The following is a 20,048-nucleotide window of genomic DNA, read 5'->3' as shown; positions in this document are numbered from 1 at the left end:
TTAATGCTTTTTACAATACGGATGTATTGTGTTTTTAACCAGAAAAGCAATGAAAGGTATTTTTATTGCATTTTTCAGAGCCATTGGGACAAGAGGCCTATTCTTCATATAATGAATCAAGTCCATGCTGGGGTGTCCAGTGTGAGTATGATGTGAATTCAGGGTAGGGTATGGGCTCCTCTGCCTCCCAGGAGAGCCTCTCTATTTTCATGGGTGATCATACATCTTGGTTTGCCTGAGACCGTTTTGGTTTATGACTGTTTATGACTGTTGTCCTTTCATTCTCAAAGTGTCCCAGTTTGCATAATATGATATAGTCAATCTGTATTTTCATTTCACAGTTTTCACTTGTGAGAAGGATTTAAACTCTCCCACTCCACCACCCAGCGGTTTTTATAACAACATATCCACATCCACATAAGGCTTCCTCAGTGTATTCTACAATGATACATTAAAAAGTCTAAACAGTGTAAAACCTACCGGGCCTTCAAAAATTTCCTTCTCGTTAAATATGTAGTTGACTTTGGCATTGCCAGACAGTTTCTCAGCCTGCATCCAAAACCGGACTTGGCCTTTCTCCAAAATTTCAACTGCCAACTCTGATTTAACTGGGACAGCTATGAAAAGTAAAAATAAACACAGTAATGATATTGGTAACCAATTATATTGGTACTCATTTTCCAACAAGTGAAAAAAAAAAAAAAAAAACCACACAATGGAAATGACAATGTAGCACCTGCTTCTTGCAAAGCCCAGAGGCAGTGAGAGTTGCAGGGAAAGGCTTAGATTAAAGACAGAGGGACTCAGCTCTGATGCTGGGACTGTCACTTAGAGCAAGTTGTTCATTCTCTTTGAATCATAGTTGTCTCAACTGTAAAAATGAGGAAGATGAACTTACCTCTAGGGGCATAGGGGCACTTGTAGCTAATATCTGTAACTTTCTACTGTGGCTTTTGGTTGGTGTTTTTTCTTTTTCTTTTTCTTTTTCTTTGCAACAGGTTCTCGCTCTGTTGCCCAGGCTGGAGTGCAGTGGCGTGATCTCGGCTCACTGCAACCTCTGCCTCCTGGGTTCAGGCGATCCTCTTACCTCCGCCTCCTGAGTAGCTCACACAACAGTCACGCACCACCACATTCGGCTAGTTTTTTATTTTTCTTTTATTAGAAAGAGACTCACTATGTTGCCCAGGTGGTCTTGAACTCCTAACCTCAAGTGATCCTCCTTGGCCTCCCAAGGTGTTGGGATTACAGGTGTGAGCCACCTCATCTGGTTGGCATGTGCTGTATTTTAAATTAGAAGCTTCCTAAACTTATGTCAAATGTAAGTTAATATTTCTTTGTATTTATTTTAAAACTACCCTTTTCAAGTTTCAAGGGATGATTTTCTTTGCATTATTCCATATTCACTACCAAGTTCAGTGTGATACATTCATTCCAATGCAGGACTGAGAGGGGGCTCAGATGTCATCTATTGAGGGGGTTTCAAGGTGGAGAGAAGGTGGGCTTTGGAGTCCTACCAAGATCTGGACCAGTTACTCTCCTCCTTTAGACCTTGTGTCCCTCACCTGCTAACATGGATGTGCTATGAAGAGTAAATATAAGGCCGGGCATGGTGGCTCACGCCTGTAATCCTAATACTTGGGGAGGCCGAGGGGGGAAAATCCCTTGAGGTCAGAAGTTCGAGACCAGCCTGGCCAACATGGTGAAACCCCATCTCTACTAAAATTACAAAAATTAGCCAGGCGTGGTGGTGGGCGCCTATATCCCAGCTACTCAAGAGGCAGAGGCAGGAGAACTGCTTGAACCTGGGAGGCGGAGGTTGCAGTGAGCCGAGATCGTGCCACTGCACTCCAGCCTGGGCAACAAAGTGAGACTCTGTCTCAAATGAATAAACAAACAAACAAATGTAAATATAGTAAGAGAACACATTAAGGTACTGTGAATAGTGGTCTGTGTTCAAGAAGGTTGGTTATCTTCCTCCCCTCACTTTACTGATCTCTTTACAAAATCTCAACTGCATCCCAGGAGACAGTGGTACACGTCTGGGTGGTGGAGCTGAGAGCAGGGTCACTCCCTCTCTTCTGTATTCCTCTTGGTCCTCGTTGTCCACATAGTGGTTTTCCAGTGTGAGCAGGATGTCTGAGTGCACCAGGGCAGCAAGGGCAGAGGCTAAGCTTCTCCCTTACAGGATGCTCATGCTTGCTACAACTAAGTCTTGAGGAGAGTAGAAAGCACAATTTCTTCTAAAAATATCTGGAGACCTCATTCTAGGAAACTTACTATGTGAGTGAGGAGGTTACCTAAGAGGCCCAGAGTGATGAGGGAGAAGGAGGAACAGGCCCTCCTGGAAGCCTCCAGCTCCCTTAATGTTCACTGTCCTCCCTGAGTCCTGAGAACATCGTCTGGGGAATGCTGGCCGCCTTGAATGTCCACAGTGGGCACGGAGCAAATGTGGCTGTGCCTATATAGAGATAGCCCACGTCACAGTCAGGGGAGCAGGCTCCAGAGGCAGACCACCTGGGTTTAACCAGCTGTTTGCAAATGATCTAGTTACTTAACCTCTCTGGGCCTCATGTTCTTCCCCTCTAAAATCAAATCGCCACAATACCAACCCTTTTAAGGTCATTGTGGAATTCAAATAATATATCCTGCTTAAATACTCTATAAAGAGCCTGGCATATAATAAATGCTCTATTAATGTTGGCTGTTAATATTTTGTTATCTCTCTCCTCCTCTAGTTGCTTCTACAACACCCTAGAAACACCATTTTTTTTTTTTTGAGATGGAGTCTCACTCTGTCACCTAGGCAATGGCATGATCTCGGCTCACTGCAACCTCCACCTCCCAGGTTCAAGAGATTCTTGTGCCTTAGCCTCTAGAGTAGCTGGGATTACAGGCGAGAGCCACCACACCTGGTTAATTTTTACAACCACTAATTTTAGAATATAATATGTTGACACCTAAGAGGACACACCAACATATCTATATTTATGTATACGTGCTTGTGCTTGCCTCCCCACATATAGTGCATGTATACAAGAGGGGTAACAACCCGTGTCTGCAAATAAAGGGCTATTATGCAGCATGCTGATAATACCAAAGTGTACCCTCCCCCCACCCCCCAAAATACCTTGAATTCTTGGTGTATGGATATATATTCGAATAAGCTATCTTTCCACACTGCAATTTAGTATCAATACTGGCAAGATAGACTAAGTCGATTTCTATTTTTAGCTTTGTACATTTCTATTTTTTTCCATTTACTCAGCTCCAAATTTCCTTAGGCTCTTTTCTCTGGCAGTTAATGTGCCTCAGCGAAATATGTTATTTGTAGGTTTAAGGCACATGTTTAGTGGTTTTCAAAATAATTTTGAAAACAGCTTAAAATAGGAGAATTTACTGTGCCAAAGGATAAAGGAATACTATACTCTTTATTACATTCTCTAAGAAATAAGACAGTTTAAAACTTTACAAAATCTCAAGAAAACGACTTCATCAACATGCCAGCATTTACCAACAGGAAGTGGGTATGAATCAAGAAATTGCATGTGCTACTTTGATCCTACCACCAGACCTCTGAAAATATTCACCTTGTGACCTCATTGGTCTGATAGTGGTAGGGGAAAGAAAAGAGCTGGAGCTTTAGTATTGAAAAATGTTGCTTCCTTGGGTTAACCAAAGCACCCTTGGGTTGGGGGCTCTGATACTTGCATGTCAGAGTTTGTTATTTTGTGATTTTTATATTTATTTTTTGTGACAGATTCTCACTCTGTCACCCAGGCTGAAGTGCAGTGGCATGATCACGGCTCACTGCAGCCTCCAACTGCTGGGCTCAAGTGATCCTCCCGCCTCAGTCTCTCGAGGAGCTGCGGCCACACCTGGCTAATTTTTGTAGTTTTGTAGAGATAGGGTTTCACCATGTTGACCAGGCTGGACTTGAACTCCTGGGCTCAAGTGTTCCTCCCGCCTTGGCTTTCCTAAGTGCTGGGATTACAGGCATGAGCCACCTTGCCCAGCCGCATGGCAGAGTTTTAATCACATTCTCAGGTTCTCTCTACCAAAATGCGACACTGGGTTTCTAATAAAAGGATAACTGAGTTTGCTGCTACCCTCTCTCGTAGCACCAATAATCAGAGTTCTTGGGTTTATGCAAGATAAAATATCTCAGCATAAATGACAATGACATCAGGCAATGCCTACTGCCTGGACTAATTCTCTCTCCAAGGCCATATGAACACTAAACTCCAGGGAGGCCTGGGCATCTTGAGCTCAAAAGTGACACCCCATCTTCTCTCATCTCCACCCTTTAAGCTGAATGTAAATGTTGTTTGGACTAGTTGTTGTCTAGACACTTAATCAATGTTTATTATCTGACTAGATTAGTAGGTGCTGCTGTTTCTCCCCATTTCTGTCAATGTTCGAGAGTAGAAAGTACAACCATCTTATGTAGCTTGGAGACTCCTGCTTTGGGCAGCAGGTTCAGGGATCACTGGTCTGTTTCAATTAATGTTTATATTTTTCCCAAATAGTTCATGGATTCATCAATACCATATTTATTATCTCTTACAGCATTTATTTTATTTTATTTTTATTTATTTTTATTTTTTGAGATGGAGTCTTGCTCTGTCACCCAGGCTGGAATGCAGTGGCACGATCTCGGCTCACTGCAACCTCCGCCTCCCGGGTTCAAGCAATTATCCTGCCTCAGCCTCCTGAGTAGCTGGGATTACAGGCGCCCACCACCACACTCAGCTAATTTTTTGTATTTTTAGTAGAGATGGGGTTTCACTATGTTGGTCAGGCTGGTCTTGAACTCCTGACCTCGTGATCCACCCACCTTGGCCAAGGTGCCGGGATTACAGGTGTGAGCCACCGCACCCCGCATTTCTATATGGGAGGTGCTATAAACCACTGTGATACCCATTCCTGGAAAAGAAACCAAGGCACAGAGAAATAAAAGTGAGCTGCCCAGGCGCACAGCTTGAGTCAAAAGTCCAGAACAAAGAGAGTCCAGGCCAAACACTTTGCAATACACTTCAGTACTTTCCATAAACTTTTTCAAAATTAACCTTTAAAACCTCACTCATGATATTACTTTTCCAGTTTTATGGTGAATAAGCATACAGATGAGAAATGGCTTGCCTAATGCCACATGGTGGCATAGAGGGTTCTTCCCTAGAATTTAGAAGTCTGCGCCCTACAGTCGTGTCTCATGGACACTCCACTCTGCTACTTTGCTGAACAAAGTTGGGTTAGTTTTTGTTTTTAGAGATACGGACTTGCTCTGTTGCCCAGGGTGGAGTGCAGTAGCGTGATCATGGCTCACTGCAGCCTTGAACTCCTGGCCTCAAATGGTCCTCCTGCTCCAGCCTCCCAAACTGCTGGGAGTACAGGTGTGAACCGCTGTGCCCAGCCAAAGTTGGTTTTGAGAACATTACAGCTGAGGCCAATATCACCAGCACTCAGCCTCACTATCAAACAAGTCACTCCTTGCAGATGTAAGAGAAGGTCCGCAATTCATTCTAGAGCAGTGGTGTGTGTTTTTAAATTACAGTCTCCATTGGGGAATTTACTAAAAGTGAAGGATACTCTTCCTAGAAAAATGCACATATATCAATATACAAAGGCTGTTTGTCCATAGTCTGGAATAGGAATATAGTTTTCTGGATTCCTGAAACTCCTTTATTAGTGGAGGATTTATATTTTAAGTATTAAAATTTCTGATTTAAAAAGAATGGCTGTATACTATCACTTTCTACTTGTTTTCTCAAACTCCAGGGTGTAACTTTCTGGATGCTTCACTACCTTGGCCAGTGGGTACTAATGGCAAGAGATCCCCCTATCTGGCCAGTGGAACCTTCCAAGGGTCATTTCTGACTTCCTTCTCTTCTCTTAGTGTCAAGTGTGGAATTTAATCTTTTATGTAGAAGGTGCTTTATTGAAGGGTTGTACATCGTTCAGAGGGATTCTTTTTCTGACGAAGGCATGTTTGCCCAATTTTCCAGGAGTTGAAAATGGTAGGCACTGTCTTTATATTGTCTTTATTTAGAGGTATGATTCTGCTTTTAAGTGCCAATCTTACTTAGGAAAAGATTAGTTTGCATAAAGACATATAAGTGAATATATCCAGAAAATATATATGTGATTCCAACATATGCGGGCAAAAAGTGAAGAACTTAATTACTCAGATGTTACACCTGTGTAGCCTGACACTTCGCCACGTAATGGAGCATGCGATATATTTTCTATGTTAGTATCCTTGGTATCTCTGGAGAACAATGGCAAAGGAAAAGGCATCACTTCTAGAAAGCACATCTGTAGCTACTGATGTGTGTTCCATTATATGTTCTCAAGAGTCTCTCTCTTAATCCCATCAGAGCTGTCATCTGATCTATTCCAAAAGTTGCTGCCTAGTAAGACTGCTAAAATCTGTGAATGTATTGTGGATACTTACTTGGGAACTTGTGTTCATGGCTGAGAGCAAGTAAACGTTTCAATTCTGTAGGGGGAAAAAGAAAGCAGTTAAACCTTAAACTACTAAAATAAAAGTCACTTAAGAATAATTGAGAAATCAAAGCAACATTCGATGTGTGAATGCACTGATTTTAAACTTACCTTCCTCATCTATTAAGTAGCTTGATGCTATTCCATCAGTGTCTGTAACATCGCAAGAGTAAATACCCAAGTCATCCATCCCAAGGTCTTTGAAGGTCATTTTCGTCCTTCGGAACAAAATATTTTTCTTAGAAATGAGGCTGTGTGGGATCTGTGGGCCTGTGTTTCCCCTGAATCTGGGCATTTGTGTATACTACTCCTTTCATCTGGACACCTCCTCTCATCTTGCTGAGCTACAGCCTATGTGTTCTTGGTGTGTCAGATTCAATGTCATTTACTCTGGGAGGACTTTCCTTACCTCCTTCCAGGGGGTGATGGTGACGGGAGAGTGGAACTGGCACAAATCCCACATGCCCAAGCTATGTTGCTTATCAGTGCATATCCTGCAGAAAAATATCCAGCTGATCAGTCCCTGCTGGGAGCCAGACACTTCCCCCGCCAAGGGCAGAACCTGCTGTTGGTAACTCTGGGTGCCTCTCCTATGCCATCTCCTGCTCTTCCCTTTTCTGAACTTATTATAAGCATCTTGAGCTCAAAGCATCTGTATTCTCCTCACTGTGTAATCCCTGTGCCTTCAGAGACAGGAACTGCTTTGTTTACTGTGTCATCCCCAGCACCCTGTACCTTGTCTGGCACATAATATGTGTAATAAGTAAATGAATGGCTCAGTGGCCAAGTTCACTGTGTTTTCTAACTTTGGTAAGCTATATTGCTAGGCAGTGTCTAAGATCAACCAAACATTGAAATGTTAAGCGTATAAACTGGGAGAAAAATTTATCGTTCAATTATCTTTTCTTGGGGCAAACGTGTTTTATGTCAAGAAATTTACAGCATAGTGGCAGAAAAACATCCTTTAATTATATTTGGTATTTCCTTGTCATTCTGCAACAAAATTGCTAGTTTTTTCTTTGATTTCTGAGATACACTGGGCTTCATTGTAATAGAAAAAAGTACTTAGAAATACTGTGCTTTATCAAATACTTTGCTTTATCATATCAATCCAATGTGGTTGACACTATGAAAATATAAAGCTTGGTAAGCTTTTATTATAAAGCAAAGTAAAAAGAACACTCAAAATCTTGGCATTGAAAGGAAATGATAGATCATACAATTCCTCCATTCTCCCCACACTCATTTTATAGAAAAATAAATCCGAGGTTTATGGAAGTTAAATAGCTGCCCAAGGTTATATAGCCAGCTCCTGGTAGAGATGGGCCTAGAGCTTGTTCATCTTATACTTCCACATAGAGCTTTCTTCCCATGTACTACTGTGTCACGCATGAGTGATGATCAAAAAAGCAGAAAAGATTATCCTCAATCCATTTAATTTACCATAACTTGAACCAGCAAGTTCTTCCTAGCCCCCATAAGTATCCTTATCGTTACTTTAAGATTTCAAAATTTCATAGATAATGAGAATCATTATTAAAGCTGATCTTTATGTTAATTGAATGTTTCTAATAGCATAAATGAGATAATAAATAAGAAAGCACTTTAAATGGAATAATGTAAAAAGTATTTCATAAGAGTTGTTAGTATTTATTTTATTAGAGTCAGGGACTCACTATGTTGCCCAGGCTGGTCTTGAACCCCTAGGCTCAAGTGATCTTTCTGCCTCAGCCTCCTGAGTTGCTAGGATTTCAGGTGTGAGCCAGTCTAGGATTTTTTTTTTTTTTTTTTTTGAGACAGAGTCTGGCTCTGTCGCCCAGGCTGGAGTGCGGTGGCGCGATCTCGGCTTGCTGCAAGCTCCGCCTCCCGGGTTCACGCCATTCTCCTGCCTCAGCCTCCCGAGTAGCTGGGACTACAGGCACCCACCACCACGCCCGGCTAATTTTTTTTTGTATTTTTAGCAGAGACGGGGTTTCACCATGTTAGCCAGGATGGTTTCGATCTCCTGACCTCGTGATCCACCTGCCTCGGCCTCCCAAAGTGCTGGGATTAGAGGTGTGAGCCACCCCGCTCGGCCTAGGATGATTATTTTTAAGGTTTAAATTGGTTATTATTTTCTACAATACCAGATATAAAATATAAGTGAGTTCATCCTCTTATTCCAAGCAATTTAAGTGGAAATCAGAGCTCACCTCATTCTCCTACAGTGAAAAGGAAACCCATGATTGTGATTGACATAGTCCTTACTTGTTGCCCTTGCTTTCGACTTCTAATCGTGGAGAGTCCTCAGTGGATACATAATCTTTGGTCCAGGAGAACTCGGACTTTGGAGTCATCTTATCACATTCGAAGTTCAATGAAATGACTCCATCATCATCCACATTTACAACAACCTCTTTGGTTCCTACAAGATCAAAAAGAAGGCACTGATACTTCGTGGAGGAAAGCAACCAAGTAAGAATTTGTTACCTTGAGATTCTTTCCTTTAACCCTAAAGTAGGGCCCTGAGCCTAGGTCAGGGAAAAGCTTCACTACTCATGCAGGTGGACAGTCCTACTCCACAATTCAACTTTTATGCCGTAACATGAAATTAGATGGTTGCACCACATTTCTTAGGTAGAGTCAACACCATGGACAGTATTGTTTGTGATGTGACTGCAGTACAGTTATGGGAGCGGATTGATTGCAATAAGGAAACAAGGCAGCTTTGGGAAAAGGGAAAGTCAATTGATTTTTATCAGACCCTAATTCATGACTTTTGTTTCAATAATATCGACATGCAATCAGTCATCAGGAAAGGGTAGAGATGAAGAACCCAAAAGGAAATTGAATGGGAGAAAGTAGAGAGACTAAGAATCGCCTATATTCACATATTCAAAGTCTTTAAGTCATTTAAGAGTGGAGAAATATATGGATGCCTGCTCTGTGGATCACATAACCATAAATCAATGTAAAGATGCCCCTCTAGATTAGAGTGATAGCAACTGAGAAATGACTATCATTGAACTGCATGGAAATTTAAATGGAAATGAGTTTCAAGAGATTCAGCTCTTTCAGGAATATTGGTTTTTGGATTAAAAAAAATTCAGTTAGTGTTTTGAGTTATTCTATTTTTGAGAGTTATAATAAATTGCACCTGCACCTAATAGAGAATTCAAGGAGAATTTGTACAGCATATGAAACATTCACATCTATGCCTAAATCCAGTTGAAAGGAGTAAAATGCTCTACTCAGATTTATACTCATTCAATTGCCAGTCTAAACTTGGTTTGTTTCAGTACATTAGGAAAAATATATATAAAATATATTACATTTAATCCCAGAAAAGCACAGCTGTATTTTTTTAAAAAGCATAAAAAAACCTTCCAAAAGAATTGAATGTTTTCTGTCTGGATTGTATTATAAGAGGCCAACATCCTGGCCTACCGTCCAATAAAACTTGTTAGTGGAAAAAAAATTGCAAACGTTTTCCCAAGGGAAGGCCAAGAGGAAACCAGTGCCCAAATGGTGCCTGGCAGGATGATCTTGGTTCCTGAGCCTGATAGTTGATCTAACTTGTGTCCGTACAGATGGCAGTGTATGCTTCAACTATAAACTTCCAAAAAGTGATTGTTAGCACATGCAAAGCTTAGAGAAGACTGGTTCTAGAAAATTTTTTAAAATTCCTTTTTCTTAAATGAAGGGCTACTTTCATATTTGGTTACATAAAGTGAAATAACAATCAATTAAAGGCTTAAGTATTCCTTAATTGTACACCATATGTTACTTTTAAAGGGCTATATGTATTCCATTATAAGTTGCAGCCCACATTTTATTTCTATTCCTGATAACACGTGACTAATCTTCACACTCTATTTTCGTATAATAAATGTTGAACAAATGCTCTTATTAAAACTTAAGAAAAGGCTAACACTGAAGAGTATTGAGGTTTAGACTGTATTATAATATACAGTTTGTATGACTGAGTCACAGAAAGAATGTAAACAGAAATTTTTGTATATCTGTATTGTTACGGAGAGAAAAGAAGTGAGGTAATCTTGCTTTTTGCATAATCTCTATTTTGGAAGCATGACAGATTGCTTATATTAATCATTCATTGTTCTATCTGTAATCCCTTTTGAAAAGGAAGTGAATCATCCATATGCTTGTTGTTTATTACATTAGAGGTATGACAAGTGTACAACAAAAATATTGGTTAGGTTAAGAATCGATTGTGAAAGATTTGACTTTTCTGAAAACAAAGTAGCCACAAAACAGAAAGAATATGAACAATTTAATCAGCCTCGCCATTCTCTCAATGCTGTAGATAACTTCTGTAGTGTAACACCTCACCCATTTGGAACACTGCCCAAAACCAAGAAATAAGGAAAATAAGCCTCTAATACCAGTTCTGATGTGACAAAGTCTACACACTAGTATGTTGCACACTCACCAGGGAATTGGAATCTTTTTTTTTTTTTGAGACAGGGTCTCACTCTGTCACCCAGGCTGGAGTACAGTGGTGTGATCTTACCTCGCTGTGGCCTTGGCCTCCCAGGTCATCCTCCCACCTCTGCCTCCCAAGTAGCTGGGATCACAGGTGCATGGCACCACATCCGGCCAATTTTTTTGCATTTTTTGTAGGGACAGGCTTTTGCCATGTTGGCCAGGCTGGTCTCAAACTCCTGAGCTCAAGTGATCCACCCGCCTTGGCCGCCCAAAGTGCTGGGATTAATGAGCCACTGCGCCCAGACTTGGAGTCTTTTTATACTTTGCTTGAGACAATTCTAACAAGTCTACTTGGTTGGTTTCTCTCAGTAGATTAAAAAAAGACAGGGAGGTAAGAAGCTACTATGAGCAGGAGCATTGAGAATAAAGAAAATGACAGCAAGAAAGGAGGGAGAAAAACTAAAAAGCAGGCACAAAAACATTATTTGCTATAGGGGCAGATAGCTTCTCCACCCCATAACAACATTGCTGTATCACAACACTGTGTATTAAATAAAGGTGATACTTACGGCTCTGAGTCACAGAAAAAGGTAAATAAGATTCAGTATACTGCATCCAAGAAGGATGAAAAGCTCTTATTGAATTGCATACTTTATTTTAAAACGATTTTCATCAGAAAGTCTTAAATTAAATTTTAAAGTATTAATGCTTTAGCGGTAAACCCTCAGGCAAATGGAACAAATGATCATCTAAAACAATAATTTGTTCAGGTTTTTGAATGGCCAAATTTGGTCCCAAACCCATGAAACTTGGAGAATAAGAAAATCCTGGCCAGGCATGGTGGCTCATGCCTGTAATCACAGCACTTTAGGAGGCCGTGGCAGGGGGATCACTTGAGGCCAGGAGTTCAAAACCAGCCTGGCCAACAAGGTGAAACCCTGTCTCTATTAAAAATATAAAAATTAGCCAGGCGTGGTGGCGCATGTCTGTAATCCCAGCTACTTGAGAGGCTGAGGCACAAGAATCGCTTGGACCTGAGAGACGGAGGTTGCAGTGAGCTGAGATCACACCACTGCAGTCCAGCCTGGGCAACAGAGCAAGACTCTGTCTCAAAAAAAAGAAAGAAAATCCCGTTTAGTTTTTGTCTCAATTGCCTCAGTTACTGAGCAAAGAATATAGAGCTGAATCACTGAAGTACATTGGTCCTTCATATCTATGGGTTCTGCAACCGTGGATTCAACCAACTGTGGATTGAAAATACTTGGGGGAAAAACAATAAAAGTAACAACACATCAATAAAAACAATGCAAATTAAAAAACAATACAGTATCCCAACTCTTTACATAGCGTTTACATCACATTAGGTATTGTAAGTAAGCTAGAGATGGTTTAAAGTATACAGGAGGATGTCTGTAGACTATGTGCATATGCTATGCCATTTTATGAAGGGTCTTGAGTGTTCCTGGATTTTGGTATCCACAGGGGGTCCTGGAACTGATCCCCCAGGATAAAGAGGGATAACTGTATTCTGAAAAATAAACTTTGTAAAGCATTTCGAGATCTTTTGTGAAAATATGAAATGAAACAAAAGATGTTGCTTATTTGCCTTTTTAAATAAAAGATGTTATTTTTAGGTTCCAAGCCACATCTGTGTTTCAACTTCAACCTATGAGTCTTACATCATTACCTTATAGTTGAGTTGTAACATAAGAAATGGGATCATGTATACTTTTAGAAAAGAATGTGGAAATTTTTTCAAAGTCTTACATTAAAAATTGTAATTTAAAATTAGGTAATTGGCTGGGCTCACTGGCTCACACCTGTAATCCCAGCACTTTGGGAGGCCAAGGTAGCAGGATTGCTTGAGCCCAGGAGTTTGAGACCAGCCTGGGCAACAAAATGAGACTCTGTATCTACAAAAAAAAAATTTAATTAGTGGGATGTGGTGGCTGACACCTGTAGCACCAGCTACTAGGGAAGCTGAGGTAGGAGGATCACTTGAGCCTGGGAGATGGAGGCTGTGGTGAGCAATGATCATGCCACTGCACTCCAGCCTGGGTGACAAAATCAGATCCTGTCGCAAAACAAAAACAAACAAACTTAAGTAATTGCTAGGAGAGAGCCAAAGAGGTAAGGATTAGCTGTAATATCAATCAGTATCTAAGAGTTTCCCTTATCTGTGAAGCTTTTCTTGATTAATTATGTCAAATCAGTATATCATAAGCAATATCTGTAGTGGGTAGAAAAGAGAGGCATGAACATTTCTTCAATTCATGCACATATAATTGCAGGTGCTACTGGTGGATTTATTAAATAAATGAACAATAAAGGAAACAAATAAAAACTATTAAAACTATATTTGGCACTTAAGGTTTAAAAATTTCTTTCTTTTTTTTTTGAGATGAAGTCTCACTCTGTTGCCCAGGCTGGAGTGCAGTGGCACGATCTCGGCTCACTGCAACCTCTGTCTCCTGGGTTCAAGTGATTCTCCTGCCTCAGCCTCCCGAGTAGGTGGGACTACAGGCGTGTGCCACCACGCTGGGCTAATTTTTTGTATTTTTAGTAGAGAGGGGGTTTCACCATGTTAGCCAAGATGGTCTCAATCTCCTGATCTCATGATCCGCCCACCTCGGCCTCCCAAAGTGCTGGGATTACAGGCGTGAGCCACCGCACCCGGCCAGGTTTAAAAATCAAAACTGGCTAAGAGGATTATTTGATTGGATATTCATTTTTCAAAAAGTTGCACTGGTTGTTTAGTTTATTGAGAATAGGGTTAAATTCCACAAATGGCTTATATTTCCCTTACCTATTTACACATGCCAGGGACTGGATTGAGATTTAAAAAAACCATCTTTAAAAGATAAATGCCAGTTTAAGATTATGACATTTATTTTATTGGAACCTGTCTTGTTAAAGCTAAAGTATAACACCAATATTTTGATAAAGAGGTGAGAGGAAACAAAATTACCAATGAAACCACCTTTGCAAAATTATGACATAGTTGACTTCATCCTGTTTCTGACCTCCAAGCTGCCCTTGGTCATTCCTGAGCACAGGCTAAGCTAACTTTGGGAGAAGGTTAGTTTATAGTTTAACTTGAAAGCAAGAATGATAATAGTCCTCTCTGTTCAGGGGCTGAAACCACTAATGGGAGGTTACAAGACAGGTGTAGTTTCTATTATCCCTTACTGCTTAGATGTTATGTGGCCAGAGGTCACAAGATCTGTGAGCTTCCCAGTTGCTCCTATAGATAACATCAGTATTGTAGAACCTAAGATTGTTTTCTTTTAGATGTTTTTAAGACTGACCCCACCCAGACTCCTGACTTGTGACTCAATTTACTTTCCCCATTATAGGCATCTTGGTCTTCTAAGTCACTCTTAAAAAAATGCCCTTACTCAAAGAACCTCTGAGCCTTCAGGGAGACTGATTTGACTGATAACTCTAGGTCTCTCGCTTCAGCTGGCCTCAGGTCAATTAAACTCTCAACTGCAATGCTGCAGTCGCAGTGGATTGATTTTGTCTATGCAGTGGGAAGGGAGAACCTAACGGGTGATTACACTAACAAAGAAAATATTCTAGTGGCAGTGGGTTTCCTACTAAATTTTATACTCAGAATTTGAAGCTGGATCTCCTCCTTGATAAATTTGATGAGGAATTAAATAATTATTTAAATAAGGGTCCTGTACATAGTAGACAAAAAATTCTATTGCAATTTAACAAAAGGTACATGATACTCAAATGGATGATTCTTTTTATAGATGCCCTAGCAAAACCAAAGCCCATGTATTAGCCTATAAAGCAATGACAGCATTTTTTTTTTTTTCGAGATGGAGTCTTGCTCTGTCACCCAGGCTGGAGTGCAGTGGCGTGATCTCAGCTCACTGCAACCTCCACCTCCTGGGTCCAAGCAATTCTGCCTCAGTCTCCCAAGTAGCTGGGATTACAGGTGCGGACCACCACACCCAGCTAATTTTTGTATTTTCAGTAGAAACAGGGTTTCACCATGTTGGCCAGGCTGATCTCGAACTCCTGACCTTGTGATCCGCCTGCCTTGGCCTCCCAAAGTGCTGGGATAATAGGCGTGAGGCACCGTGTCCGGCCAACGACAGCATTTCAGAATTTCTAACATGCCCCAGGCTAACCCACCAGATAGTGCCTTGTGGAGATTAACTTGGTACAATATCACAGAAAAAGCCTGAGAGAAAAGTCTACCTATAACGTCCTCCTCAAATTTTCCTTTTTCTTTTTCCTTTTTTTTGAGATGGAGTCTTGCTCTGTTGCCCAGGCTGGAGGCAGTGACGTGATCTTGGCTCACTGTGACCTCTGCCTCCCAGGTTCAAGTGATTCTCCTGCCTTATCCTCCTGAGAAGCTGGGATTACAGATGCCCGCCACATGCCCAGCTAATTTTTTTTGTATTTTTAGTAGAGATGGGGTTTCATCATGTTGGCCAGGCTGGTCTCGAACCCCTAACCTCAGGTAATCTGCCCGCCTTGGCCTCCCAAAGTGCTGGGATTACAGGCGTGAATCACCGTACCTAGCCAAATTTTCTCTTTAGAATATCCCACAACTTAGCTGAGGTTTTCCAGAGCTGAGCTCCTATCAATTAATTAATGGTTGAACTCTGAGAAATGCCTAAAGAGGCATATTCTCTCAAGTTGATTGAGGGATGTGGTTCTGATAATTAATGGGCAGGAAGCAAGTTTGATGTTCTGCTATCAAAGTAAAGTGGTCTTTGTGGGTATTCTTATCCAGATGAGAGGCCATCCCACTTTCCCACAAAGTTGGGCTGGAAAAGTGGACCAAAATTTGGCATAACTTAGATTTTCTCAGAAACAACCTCTTAACCTGTTCATGAATGTGAAGAACTTAATTAAGATCTCAGGAGGTTTATGTATAGAACATGAGAGAGTTGTTGTTGTTGCCTAAAAAGGATTTAAGAAGAGTTGTCACTAGTCAACTCCTCAACCTATGCGAATCCTTAATACAGACACAGAGATAACTGATTTTAACAGATCTCATTTTACATTACTATTATTATTATTTTTTCTTTCCTATTCTTTTCTAATAGAGACAGGTCCCACTATGTTGCTCAGGGTGGTCTCCAACTCCTGGGCTCAAGTGATCCTCCTATCTGGACTCCCAAAGTGTTGGGATTACAGGGCCAAGACAGCATTCCAATGATCCCTCCAAGGCTTGCCCAGAACTCCTGGTATCCTAATGGGTTCAAGTGTGGCTCAGGACTAAAATGAACTATTTGGAAATTAACTCATTTCATCCCACTTTTCTTTCTCTTCCCCAAAAAAATGATAATAAAGGATAAAATTTAAAAGCTTAAATAAAATCACAGTAAACTGTTCACGTTCCTATACATTTTGTAATCTGATATTTCTTTCTCATATAAAGTGTTTTACATGAGCATGAATATATCACTTTTATAAGCTTTAATTATTTGTTCTCCATGCTGTGGGTGTGCGTGGGGGTGTGCGTGTGTGTGTGGTGATGTTTAAAAAACTGAAGCATGGGACAGAATAGAAGCAGAGGAAAGTGAGTTAATGTAATGGGTCACGTGTAGTACTGAGCTGCCCTGGGTTTCAGATGAGGACTGGCGGCTGACCATTCAGCCTCATGCCCACCTTGGAGCCTCCACCAGACATTTCTTTCCCAGCTCACCCATCATAACCAGGGCAGGCAGTACAAGACGACTGGGGTGAAGTGCACACACTGAGGCTTCAAGACAGCGTCACACTCACTGGCAAACATGCTAGTCATTCATTATTTTTTCATTTAATAAATTAGCTATTATATACCTGGTACTATGTTAGACTCTCAGCACATGTACAGAAAAGACACAGTTCCTATTTTGAGGAGCTATGGTCTAATGTACAGTTCACAAGCCTGTTTTCACACTGGAATTACCCAAATTGCTAAGTAAACGAACAAACAGCAATAAGCCTATGTTCAGGTACCCAGCCTAAGAGATTCTTTTTTTTTTCTTTTTTTCTTTTTTTTTTAGAATATCTGATCTTCTGTCATCATCCCATCAGCCCTAAAGATCCTGATTTAATTGGTCTGGAGTTGAGTCCAGATAGCAGTATTTTCAAAACAGTCCTCGTATGATTCTAATGTACAGGCAAGATTGAAAACTACGGTTCTAGCAGATGAAAGAGATCAGTTAGCAAGCAAATACAAGTGCAGTTTTCTTTTTTAAATTTTCTTTCTTTCTTTTTTTGAGATGGAGTCTCTCACTGTTGCCTGGGATGGAGTGCAATGGCACAATCTCAGCTCACTGCAACCTCTGCCTCCTGGGTTCACGCGATTTTCCTGCCTCAGCCTCCCGAGCAGCTAGGATTACAGGTGCACACCACCACACCCCGCTAATTTTTTTGTATTTTTAGTAGAGATGGGGTTTCACCATCTTGGCCAGGCTGGTCTTGAACTCCTGACCTTGTGATCCACCCGCCTCGGCCTCCCAAAGTGTTGGGATTACAGGCATGAGCCACTATACGTGGCCAGGTGCAGTTCTCCAAATGAGCCAGCTGAGCTCATCTTTTAAAGTTAGTCTGGCTTCCTGTTTTAGAATCCACTTCATGACTCCATCACTTGGCCACTGAGCACACATTTGCCTTCTCATTCCTGCCAGACTCTGGAACCAACCAGTGTTTAGACACTGGGATTGTAATGAGCTCTTGCTTAGTAGGTTATCAACTCAATCTCAACTCATCATTCCTTCTGGTAATGCTTTCTCCTAACCTGCCTTGCTCCTTGTGACCAAGCTAACTTCTATAATCCAGTTTTTGCTTGGGACCCAGCCCATCAACTGATTCTCCTGCCCACTGCTCGGTTTCTCTGGTAAGAATACCTGTGGTCTGTACTGCCAGCTATGGTCCCCTCCAGATCACCCGCCAGGCTTTGGCAGGTCTCTCTCTTGTCTTCCATCTGATCTGGCTCACCTGGCCTTCACCTCCACCCTAGGCCTGATGCAATCAGCCACAGCTACTGTTTTAAAAATATCCAATATCAAGGAGAGACCAGCCTTTTTTATGTGCCAACTCATCCACATTAAGTATGTTTTACTCCATTCTTTTATAGGCTTCTTTAGCTAATGGATTTCTTGGTAAAGCATGACACACTCAGTCCATTATCTGGATTCCTACTCCCAGCACAATTAGACAAGAATACATCCACTTGCAACGTATTCTTTGACTTCAAAGGGAGACCAGTGATCCTATCAACCCCGGAAGATTAAGTTAACTTTTAAAGTGGAATTCAAATTACACTTGAAGTATCTTGTTAGATGTATTTGTGGTTTGCTATTATGAGATAAGCTTTGTTTTCTAACTGAAATTTTAATAATGCATCCCCCCAAAAGTTGTTCTTCTGAAATAGCAATCCAAGTTTCATACCCCAAATCTTGAAGTTGATAACATGCTCCTCTGACATGTATTCTAACATAAAATAAATAAAATGGGTAAAAGTAATATGTTGATATCTAATAGAATGAATACAAAATTTTAGGCTACATATAAAGCTTTCATAGAGACTTATAAAACCTTGCTACCTAGTTTATAGCCTATTCGGCTATAAGAAACCTTTTATGAACAGCTCTCCTAGCTCTCGTCATCCTATGCTGTAAATACTGTCTTTTCCATTAGATTGCAAGCCCAGTGTGCAGTGATGATGTCATATTATTCCTGGGGCCCAAACGGCACCTGACACACAGTAGGAGCTCAAGAAATACATGTGGCAATAACGAGTGTGTTTCTACTGCATATAAAACAGGCTCAGATGTCACGGGGTTTTGGTGCTCTTTCACAGGAAAGCATTTGCACTTTGTGTATCCAGGGTTCTTCTCCAGGCTGCGAGCCAGTGGTTTGTCCATGGGTTAACAGGGGGCTGCTTAGCGTATCAGTGTCGCAGCTGTCTGCAGTTCGAGTCTGGGAATGGAATGGCATGCAAATGACTTTTGATTCCTTAATCCAAGTCAGTGAAACAAAACTCTCACCCAGGGGGTCACCAGCAGATCCTCTTCTGGTGGCAAAATTTCCCTAGTGATGGCTCTGTTAATGTCATGCCCATCACCTGCCTTTCTGAGGCTACAGATGAGAAAATAAGACATTGATTTAAGCTCTTTTAACAATCATATTTGGAACCCATGGCTTCCAGGGTGCTTTTGATGTAGCACTGACTAGATTAAGAGTTCACTTGTGTAGCAATCTATGTTGTTCTGAGAGCAAACTCTGCCCTTGGGTCCTTGGAGATGTCCATTTGGCACCTTTACTATCCACGTAATTGTCAGCTGAAGGGTTTGATTTCTATAGGAATATGTGTTCTGGTGTCTTTGTGTGTTACCTTTTACCTGGTGTATACGTTCCTAGCATTTTTCTGTTTTCTCATGAAGTTTTGCAAAGGTTATTTATACGCAGTGTGGTACTTCTTACAGACACCTACCACGCTTTTGTCTAAGAAGGCCAATTTTGTCAGACCCATGTCCAGAGAGTAGTTCTAAGACTAGCTGAAAACAGGTTATGAAGAAATAGGATGAAAGGGAAAGATATTTTCTCAAAGGGTTCATTTTATATTCTTTTCAAGTAACATGCAGTGAAAGTAGTTTTCTATATTTACATTCTTTTCTCATCAGAAAAATAAATATTACATTCTGTATCTGTTCTTTGTTTATCTCAGCCTGAAAATAGGGACAGATTAAAGCAAAAGTGCTTGTACTGTAATGCCTAACCTTGTTTTTTCACTAACCCTTTTTTAAAATTTTCCCTTTTTGTCTTTTTAATTACCTAGCCTTGTTTCCCATATGAATAGACTCTCCCTTAGCTGGGAAAGCCGGACGAACTCTATCTGGCCCCTTGATTTATGAGACATTAAGGGCTCCTTACCCAACCCCCTTCCTCAAGGAGTTAACCTGTGTAAGCAGATCCTCAGCATTTCAAAGAAGCCCAATTAACTGATAAGGTACTGGAACAAACAATGTATGAAGTTCCCAGGATTTTGCTCAAAAAGATAACAACATAAAGCCTTGAGTCTGTGTCCTGCATAGCATCCATATCTAACTCTTATGAAAGATTTAGAGCTTAAATGCAATAATTCTACAGAAGTAAAAACA

At 40.9% G+C, this 20,048-nt stretch overlaps 1 protein-coding gene across 2 annotated transcripts in view; it reads right to left on the bottom strand.

The window, feature by feature from the left end:
• Window positions 1-20,048, bottom strand: part of MYOM1 (myomesin 1) — a 184,067-nt gene that overhangs the window by 26,588 nt on the left and 137,431 nt on the right. For both annotated transcript variants that reach the window (XM_003817889.3, XM_034943650.2), the window contains exons 25-28: window positions 8,749-8,905; window positions 6,613-6,719; window positions 6,452-6,496; window positions 481-617 (exon numbers count right to left, since the gene is read on the bottom strand). In XM_003817889.3, the coding sequence (XP_003817937.3) occupies window positions 481-617; window positions 6,452-6,496; window positions 6,613-6,719; window positions 8,749-8,905 (446 nt within the window). The remainder of the gene's footprint in view (window positions 1-480; window positions 618-6,451; window positions 6,497-6,612; window positions 6,720-8,748; window positions 8,906-20,048) is intronic.

The sequence above is a fragment of the Pan paniscus genome, chromosome 17 (genome assembly GCF_029289425.2).
Source record: "Pan paniscus chromosome 17, NHGRI_mPanPan1-v2.0_pri, whole genome shotgun sequence".
Taxonomy (NCBI): Eukaryota; Metazoa; Chordata; class Mammalia; order Primates; family Hominidae; genus Pan; species Pan paniscus.
The sequence above is the reverse complement of the archived record's forward strand: the minus strand, read 5'-3'. Positions and strand labels throughout refer to the sequence as shown.